The sequence below is a fragment of the Peromyscus leucopus genome, chromosome 4 (assembly GCF_004664715.2).
Source record: "Peromyscus leucopus breed LL Stock chromosome 4, UCI_PerLeu_2.1, whole genome shotgun sequence".
In the NCBI taxonomy this organism is placed as follows: Eukaryota; Metazoa; Chordata; class Mammalia; order Rodentia; family Cricetidae; genus Peromyscus; species Peromyscus leucopus.
In genome coordinates, this window is record NC_051066.1 from 2,017,820 (window position 1) to 2,027,979 (window position 10,160).

A 10,160-nucleotide genomic window follows, 5' to 3' on the forward strand; every position below is an offset into this window, starting at 1 on the left:
ACAAGTCGGAGGATCTCAGATCTATTCATTCTGGTGACCCAACTTAAATTCCCTCAAATGCCACAACCTTGTGGTTCTTGGTTTGGTTGAAGTTGCTCTTCTCTCTGCTTTGCCTGATTGGAGAACTGCTTGTTCTTATTGCCTGTTTCTGACCATATGGAAATTAAATATTCAAAGTAATTCTTATAGCAAAACTATACTCCATTCAAAGGCTACTGAAGGGCCACACCAGTTTTTAGCCTGACCATCTGCCAGTTACATGGCCACATTGTTAGTTTCTGTATGGAATTTTATGAATGTGGGTGATTTGAGTCAAGAGAATGAAGCCATCACTTCAAATTTGTACCCGTTAGTCTTTGCTATACATTTTGTTTTGGGAATGGATAGGTGTCATTGGTCCCACAGAGATGATAGGGTTTATTGTCAATGTTAACTGTTCCTTCTCCAGAAGTCAGTAGCTGATGCTAGAAAATCCTAGGCTTGTCCCTTCTTTCCTTTTCAAAATAAAAAAAAAAGCAGCAGATATATGAATGAACCCCAATGGCCCTTTGGATAACTTTTGAATGAGGTTTATGTGGCAATGGAGGCAGTAGGTTTGGAGTCAGTGATATGCTCTTAGACAACTTTTGTAACTCAGGTGCTGTATGTTACAGAATCAGCCACCATCTACAGGATGCTTGTCAATGATGCTTGTCAAGAGAGCAAAAGAGTGTGTATAAGTGCGTGCGTGCGTGCGTGCGTGCGTGCGTGCGTGCGTGTGTGTGTGTGTGTGTGTGTCCCTGTCCACACAGCCCCAAACCAGGCATGCATGCACATGGAAAGCAAAGGTCCTCCATGCATCGCTATTCGTGGCATGAATCCTCTACATGAGCTCGGACCTTCACCTTGTGCCTTTTCTCTTCACACATCAGCTTTACCATTTTTGTTTTGATGACAATTATAGGTCCTTAGACATCACTCTGCTGAAGTGTAGAGTTTGAATAGTTTGGCATGGGTCAAACGCATGTAGGAAGTTTTGTTTGGGCAAAGTGCAGATCCTAGTCTTAAGTACTTTGCCTGGTTGTTTTCTCTGGTACATTTATATGGCTCAGTCTTCCCCATATACTGAACTACAGCAATCCCAGATATGGGAGTTGGGGACTAGTCCAAGAATACATTTTTATCTACAGTTCTTTCTGAATTCAGACTGTCAGATTCTTTTCAGTTTGACCATTGACGTTTGCCCTTTCTCTATCTTTTGAATGTCCCAAACACCTCATCCTTCCGGAATGGGGTCAGTTGTTAACCCAGACACAGCACATTTGACTTACTGCTCTGCCTATGCCTTTTGTGAGCTTCTGCTCTGAGTCTGTGTGCCAGTCAATAATAATAACGATGATTATAGTAAAGCGTTGCTAAAGACTTTTTCTTTAAAAAATTTGATTTTTAGACTCCAGTTACATCCATGTTTTTCCTCAGTCTTTTTAATTTTTCTTTCCTGGTCCATTCTTAACATTCTTCACCCTGTGGCCTCTTGAGCCTCAGTAGGCTCCTCTCTTTCATGTGCCATATAACTGACTTCCAAAGCTGGTGTAATTTGATGCCCCATTTTTCACATAAAAGATTTGGTTTTTAAATGTTACTGTGATGCAAATCTACTAAAACAATGCTTTATTTTGGCTGTAAGGTAAATATGTCTTTTGGCCTTTGTAAAGCTGTTGCATGTGGGGTTATCTCCCTCTGATCATCTGGTGCTCTTGAATACCTGCTGTTGCTGCTTTGTGATTTCTCCTAGGTTAAACATCAGTATAAAGACAGGGGCAGATTTCAAATCCTAATTAGTGTGCAGGAGTTTGTGAGGCCACAAGAACGTATTAATTACAAATTAAGAAAACAATATTAATCTTTCCAGATTTGCCATGTCAACATTAGTGGTAGCCCATGAGAAGATAAACAGCTGGTTGGTAGCTGTTTGAGGCCGCACAGAAAGCCTTATATCTTGACATATTTCTCCCTAATATGTCATGTGCTATATGCATTTCCAGAGTCACTTTAGGACAAAAGTGTTAATTACCAGCATTGATTTTGATCTTTAGAAATTGTGCCTGCTCACTCAGATGTCATTTCTGAGTGTCATTCTGTGATACGGGCATTTTTATAAGATAGAAGAGCAATTGATTTGTGAGGGATTTGTGGGCCTCTTCCAAAATGGTGTTTATAAAATGGACTGACTAATCTGGAAATGGTTAATGATAATTATTGTAAGAACTTTTTTAACCTGAAATTTTTATTGGAGTCCTCTCCGTTTCTTTTCTCTGTAGGTTTGCCCAAGAGAATGGTTCTGTTACCCGTTATGAAATTCCCAACATATCCTGTTCCCCACTACTCATTCTTTTAGCAAATGACAGAAGCTCATTCCTATTGAACAACAGTACAGTACAATGCAGAATGTTAGAGAAAAAGCCTTTTTATCCTGCTTTCTTTGAACACATACTTGATCAAAATTATTTGTAAAGAACATCTTTCCTACTTTTTGATTTTAACAAATGCAAATTCAGTTCTCTAAAACTTGAAAACAAACAAAAAGAAACCAGTTCTGTGAAACGGTACCTCATTCCTGGAAATAATTTATACCAGCCCCTTTGTTGTAGGGAAGTAAGTCTAGCAGCTCAAAGTTGACGTTCTCAGAGAGTATCAGATTATGTCAAGTTAAATTTGTGAAGGATGTATAGAGTCTCAACACTGATCACAAATAAACTGCTTTGTTGTAACACAGAGTACTGCCTGGTTCCTGATGCAGCCACTGAGTCGTAGCTGATTGATGTGCTTGCCCCAGGGCTCTTTAATTTGGGCTGTAGTTATTTTTTTTTTTTCCAAATACAGTAGAAACTTTTCATTTAAACCTTAACTTTGTAAATAATGAAGTGTGTAATTAAAGCCAATAAAATATGGGTTTGAATAATGTTAGTTTATTATTTTTGATATGTTTTGGTATCAGATTTCAAGGAATTGCAAACTAATAATAACTTAGCCCTAGAAACCCATTCACTTGTAAGCAAGCTGCTAAAACAAAGCAGAGATGATTGTTAGTCTGACTCAGTCTACTTACTTTGTAAGCTCTTGGTACTCCAGTTGTACAAGAGCATTCCCATGATAAGGTTACATTCTGTTATCCAAGCATTGCTTTTTAAAATGATGGCAGCACCCAAAGATGGGGAAGGAGGATTGTGATTATTTTAGTTTACGAATTTCCAAGTTAAAAAAAATAAATTAATCACTCACCCTCTTTTGTTCTTGTGGCCTTCTTCACTCTGTAAGACTCTTTCACTCCTTGACTTTTTCATGAAGATAGACGATTAGCAGTTTCCTGGGATTCCTTGAAGGGTCTCCTTTCCTCTTCAATGATATCAGAATCTAAAGCAGCAACAGGATCCCCATAAAAACTCGCTCTCCGATTGTCCCAGTTCTTGTTGAGTGCTGCTGTGAAAAGTGACAGGTTTCAGCCATGGGTCAGCATTTACTTTTCAGACACCTGGTTACACTGGTGGAAACTGAGTCAGTAACATTGTGCTGTTCTGTGAAGGGTGCAGACCCAAGTCTTCACTTGCATTCTCACCTTGTTTGGAAAGCTGATGATGTTACTAGAAGGTAATGGTTTCATTAAGGTATTCACCCCCATTCAGGTAGTCCTCTGCAGATATGTATAAGTCACCGTGTCTTAAAAATGACTCAGTAGGAAATAACTACTTTTCTGTTAAATTCCTTTTCAAAACCAAGCAGTGCCCATCACTTTAAGTGGTCTTTACTAACTTTACATGCCAGGCTCCTTTGGAAGCAAAGGCGAGATGGGCATGGAGGCACAAGTGCAGCATCACTGCTCAGACGTATAGTGTATAATCGTTTGTTCTTTTCCTTGACTCTGTGTTTCTACTAGTGGTGGGTGATACTTTAATAAAACCTTGTCACTTGCTGGAAATAGCTTGAACTTGTCCTTCTCATCATGTGTGTTAGTGGCAAGACATAATCGAGCAGGGCCCTCTCAGCTGGGAGTTCTCATGTTCATTGATTTGTTTTGCTGACCTATGGATGAAACAGAGCCATCACTGAGAAGAAAAAGCATGGCTGCTAGTGTCCAGTTTTTATTAATTAAATATTTACAGTGGTCCTCTGTTTTTGAAACACTATTAATTGGCAGTTGCAGTTGTATTGTTATTTGAAATTGATCATCAAATTTGGACTCTAGGCTGGAATCTCTCTGGAGATTTCTCTTGAGAAAATACTTTTGCAGTCTCTGACTCTGCTTCATAACTCACCCCCTCTCTGATGGAGGAGGGAGCTGTGCTGTTCTCCAACATGATGGCCGTCATTTCAAATGGTTCCTACCAAGTCTTCCCCCTTTCTTCTTAATTTTGTTGTTTGTTGGAAGTTACTAACCATGTTGTAAACCTGCCGAGTTGCTGCAAACTTTTACATTTCTCTGCTTTACTTAAAACAATGGAGCTGTCAACCCTATGTTAGAAGTGGTAACCATGCAAGTTCAGCTGTTTAAATCTGTAATGAATTAAGTGTCCTCCCACCTTTTGCCCTTCCTACCCTTCATTTTGTAATGAAAATTCCACTTACAGCTGAAAGAGCAGAGAAATATAAATGAAGCTCTTAGCTTCGTCCAATTGTGTGAAATTAACATAAAGCTCTGCTTCTCTGCTCTTTTCTCCACTGTAGGTGGTTTTTTCATTGACAGCCCCTATTGCCAGCCTCTGAGCGTCGCACCATTTATTATTCACTTGGGCCCTCAAGATTTCTTCTCTGACTTCTAGAACCATCAGGTTGTCTGGCTTGAATGGCAATTTCTATATCTCGGTCTTAAGAGCAATGTGTGACCCCTGAGGCTTTCCAGCTTTCAGATCCACCACTCTAACCCTTTTTGAAAATAATGACTGAGAATTTTAAAGAAGAGCAATACTTTGTCCAAAGCCACAATGTCTGTTTTAAAGCTCTCCTTTGGGAAACGTAGCAATATCTAGATGTAATCCTTTTGGTGTAGCTCTGGTCAGGGCGTTTACAAATTAATGTAGAACTTAGAATCTGTGTGTGAACTATGCTATCCTCTGGCATTTTTTAATCATTTGTAGCACATAATTCAAGCACTGACATTTTTGACTGTCCAGCTAGCAGTATTATAATTTATCTGAGACAGGTAGGTGTCCTCCCTAAGCCATATCTCTTGGTGGGGGCCGGCGCTTCACCAGAGGTGTGGCTGGCAACCTGTGTCCCTTAAGGCTGCAGGAGTGCCCCATCTCTTGTGCCCATAATGGTTCCATAGATTTCCAACATACCTCATGCCGATGAGGTTTGGTGCATAGTATGGCGAAGTAAGGGGTTGGGTTTAAGTAGCTCCTGATATTGTTTGTAATAATCTCAAATTGTTAACCTTGGGAATGAAATACTGATCATGCTTGGATTAGCCATTTCTTTTTTTTTTTTTAATTGGGTGAATGTTTGAAATTCATGCATCAGTCACCATAATTAATTGAAGAGCTGGGAATACCTCGTTAATATATTTTTAAAACTGGTGTTGGACCCTCTGTGTATTTCAGGTTAATACTTTTAAGCAGTTTTCAGCACGTTTATCTCACTTTATTCTCGTTCTCCTCGGACCTCCGTAGCCATATCACTTGTATAAGATAGGCTGAGATATAGTGACTGTAAGCTGTGATCTCAGTTCACAAAGGTAAGCTCTTTTATTTTCTGATTAAAGAAAAAACAATAACCGATTAACACAACCTGCATATATGACAATCATATGATGTATTTGATCTCTTAGGTCTTATGTCACTGCATTAACTTTAAATTTTTATGGTCTAAATGTAAAATAGTAATTTTCAGCATTTGTTTTAATACTCTTGTAAATGCTTTTTATTCAAGAGAAACATTTCACATTCACTGAGTCAAGTGTATGTGGGTAGAAATTTAGGATATTATATTTACATTATGTCTATGTAAATTATACATACAGAGGCACTTGTTGGAATATAATAATTCAGTGGTAGGAACACTTTAAGAAGAATTAAAATGAAAGGGCACTTTGGCCAAGGAACTGGGATATCAGAAGCAGTAACATTGGTAACAGTGCCATAGGATTCATGTGTGTACTTGCAACACAGGCTGAGGGTATAAGTGCCAATCTCTGAAGAAGAGAACCTTCTCGGACCTGTGTTGCATGCCCCAATACAGCAACAGCAAGAAGCCATTTAAAAAAAAAAAAAAAGGAAAAAAAAAGCAATAGAAAAGTTAAAAAAACACAACTATTAACTGGGAAATATATGTAATTGGTTGGGTTTAGCTAATTATTTGCAGAATCAACTTGAGCAAGACTCAGAAAGGTGATACTGAGTCCACTGAAACCAAATCGACTTAAGGAATCTGTTTTTTTCAGGTTAGGTAGCTAGAATATTTCTCACTGTAGTCAGTCTTCAACAGAATTCATTTAAATGGTATGAGGGTTAGGTCAGATACTTTAATAAGGATTTGCTTCCTTTAGTATACCCCATAAATACACCTCATTATAGTAGATGTTCTGTGCTAAAGCTGTATTTATATAGATAGATATATAAAAATAAAATTTGTTTTACATTTCTTTCTGTAGCAATTTCTATTCGTTTCTAGCATTAAGGTTGCTGGGACAACTTTGTACCCATACAGAACCTGCAGTTTATGAGGTTGGCTTCTGTTAAAGGCTGAACAAGGCAGAGCAGTGCAGTGCAGTCCTGTGCCTGCTGATGCCAAGTCCTTTTCTGGGATCCCGAGAAAGAGGCCCTGACCAGTGGGAGCGTCTGAAGTCTGAAAGTTCCCTTGCTGGTGGAATTGGCCTTGTTGTAAATAAATGCCCTCCTTTGGGAGATAGTGTATTAACAGTGGCAAAAGTTACTAATTTATCTAGTAGTTTAATTATAAAATACTGAATATCGTAGGCTTTCTAACACCACAAACTTGATGTTACTTGAAGATTTCCTCAAGTAGCGTATTTCCTCGGCACTTTTGAGGGCCTGAAATCTGCTCTGGTTACACTCCTCATGCTCTGTGCAAATGTTGGTTCAGAAAGTGGGATGCCCAGCACACACTGCAGCCCCGCATGGCAGCTGTCTCTGTAGTCCTGCCAAGAACACAGTGGGCAATGTAAACACTGACTGCATTCTTTCAATGGCAGGTGAGTGTTACCATTATAATAAATCACTTGCTGTAAGTTTCCTGATTCTTATTTTTCACTAATGATTAGAATGGAGGAGAATAGTCAGCACTAAGGGAAATGCGCTAGAGATGTTTTCTCCCCAAGCTGTCTGGAGCCTGTAAACCCAGGGGTATTGTGAGCAAAGTAACATCTGAAAGCAGCCCGCTCTATGAATGGTCTGCGTTCATTTCTACTCTTTTAATGCCAGTGCCTCAAGTCACCAAGAACCACAAAGGTACCATGGCATTCATGCCTGTTCTCTGCAACATCTGATGCCATGCAGTCAGTGTTCCTTAGTGTTACTAGGAGGCTTGGGAGGGAGATGGATGGGGTGTCAGTGACAACAGCAGACCTAAGCACCTGAAGTTAAGATGAGCTTCAACACGGGTGTGTGTGTCTGTAGCACTTAACAGCACACAGTGCAGCCTTGTTTAAGACTCAGCCCCTTCTCCTAATGGTGTCTTATAGAAAGGCTGTTAAGCATAGGATTTGTGTTGGATTAGTTGCACAAATAGATATCCTTTCCATGTCACTGTCATTTCAGTTAGGAGCTAACAGCTTCCATTAATGTTTGAAGCAATGATCTTTGGAAGTTTTTAAAAATAGAACCATAATGTGAATTGGGTTATATAAGCTTTACAGCACAGATAGAGATAAAGGATAGAAGCCATGTGGAATCCAGACCAAAGGATTTCTCTCACTCCAGCCTATTCCTGTGGAGCTTGGGAATCTGATGAGCTCATATATTCAAAGCTTTTAATGGTACCTGGTACACAGGAAGTACTTGTGAATGCTGACTCTGCTGTTCCCCTGGTTGAGACAGAAGGATAGATGTGAGGCCCTGCCGGTTAAGCAGCAGGTGCATGGTCTGCTTAGGAGTGAGTTGGGCTTACTACTTTGTGCTCATAGGCCTGGGCTGCCCCCAGCCTGAGGCCAGACTTGGCAGGACAGGTTTGCTCATATTTTTGCTGCAGCAGTTAAATCACCAGCCAGCTTGCAGCCATGGTTTGTAGATACTTGTTTGGGATTTACAGGTGCTTAGAGTTTTTACAAAGGCTGAACTTAGAACATTTACCTGCTGATTTCAGGTTTTCTACCCACAATTTAGTAATAACCTATAGTGGCCAGAATCTAGTCTCAAAGGCTTGTGGTGTTTGGTTTTAGAGAACAAGTTATTATAAACTCGGGAAAGAAAAGGAGGACCAAGGAAGCACCTAGGATGCTGTTCACTCAGATTCTTCCGTGAGAAGTCCCTGTATCTTGTCTCATGGTACATTAGTGGAAAGCATCTGCACTCACACCACATGAGGTCCCCTTCTGTCTGAGACTCTTAGAGCGTTAGTCTATTGTGTTTCTACCTGTTGGTCTACCTATCTGGACACAGTTGGAAAGTTTCTGTTGAATACAAGGACAAATGGGGTGATGGTAAAGTTGCTGCTTCTGAACTACCATGCAAGGACTGGCTCATACATGCTGGCAAAGACCTAAGGAGCCTCAGAAGGAAGGTGGACAGGTTGAGGTCCAGGCTGTTAGTAGGAGGTGAGTTAAGTGGAAACACAAATTGAATTCTGAGGTGTTGAATTTTAGAAAAAACTGTGTGGACAAGGATTACCTTTAAGGAGTAAATTAGACTTGTGTTACTTGGTAAAAGTTACTATGTTTCTCCTTAGCTGAGACTATGGGTAGGTTCTTCATCTCATTTGGCCAGCATTGAAGAAAGGCTCTTAAGCACGCGCGCGCACACACACACACACACACACACACACACACACACACACACACACACACACACACACCGCCACTGCCATGCCCAGGTGGCAGTAGCGTGGACTTAACAGCTTCCTTCTCACTGGAGAGGAGTGGTCCACAGTTGTCTCTCTCTGCTGCTGAAGACCAACAGCAGCACATGGGGTCAGCATTTGTTGCAGTTAGGACATTGCTGTCCTTCTTTGTTGGATCTTCTCCTTCCTTGTCCCAAGTCATTCAGTTAATGGCAGTTTTTGTTTAGGACTTAGGCTTGCCCAACATTTTGACATCACAACATGTCACCTACAATGTTCATGTGACAACCCTATAAAATTCTACCAAAAAAAAAATGACAGGAGGAACTATTTGGGAGGCATGTGTAGTAGATGTAAGAAGCCAGAACAGGAATGAGGAAGGAATATTGCCAGAATTGGTATTGTGAGTGTATGTGGCACTGGAACATTCTTAATTCTCAGGCAGCCTTCCTGGAGGTGCTGATGTGGACATGAATCTGATGTGGAGGGTTAGGTGCTAGAGACAGGAGAGAAGGACCCTCTCTGTGTTTGGTACCAGTGCTGCTTTCTGCTCAGCAAGCTGCAAATTATAAGGCAAAGGTGAAGGCTAGCTGGATTCTAGGCCTCCTGTCTTAAGCACACTCCAGAGCAGACAATATATCTTGAAAAACAGGAATTTTTGTTTGGGTTGTTTTTTGTGGGGGTGATGGATGATAAAAGGATTTCTAACAAAGCGTGAAGAGAAAGAAGACAATGGGCTGTGCCAACAGAGGAAGCTTTTGTATCTAAAGCTTGTTTTTTTGTTTTGGTTTGGTTTTTTGTTTGTTTGGATGAAGTATCAAGAAGCCGTGGTACCTGTTTTCATTAGCTCTTCTTTCTGGAACATACTCTCTGCCTGAGAAAGGTGATGGAGCTGGTGGAGGTTTTGGCTCACTGGGTAGAAGGAAGAGGTTTGGGGTAGAAGGTAGACCTACGTAGGTATAGAAGGGACAGTGACCCATCAGAAGATCCATGGTGAGTGCTAAGCACTTGCCAGTTTGGAATGTGAGTCTTCCTTCCACCTTGGGCCAGGGTTCTCTGGCTATATCTGTTTCTCACCTTGCTGCTTGCAGACAGACCACTTCCCAACTTCATTGCCAGTTGCTTAGGGACACAGAGAGATAGGAACGGAGTACAGAATCCCACCTTGTCCA

General features: G+C 40.6%; 1 protein-coding gene across 6 annotated transcripts in view; it reads left to right on the top strand.

Moving 5' to 3' along the window:
* The window catches only part of LOC114705793 (spermatid perinuclear RNA binding protein), a 129,239-nt gene extending 119,936 nt beyond the window's left edge, over positions 1–9,303 (top strand). For 3 of the 6 annotated variants that reach the window (XM_037204474.1, XM_028887879.2, XM_028887878.2), the window contains one exon: positions 4,702–5,570. In XM_037204474.1, coding sequence (XP_037060369.1) covers positions 4,702–4,796 — 95 coding nt within the window. In that variant the 3' untranslated portion in view covers positions 4,797–5,570. The other 3 variants (XR_005091289.1, XM_037204473.1, XM_037204472.1) reach the window with 3 other exon arrangements.
* Positions 9,304–10,160: the final 857 nt, after the last annotated feature.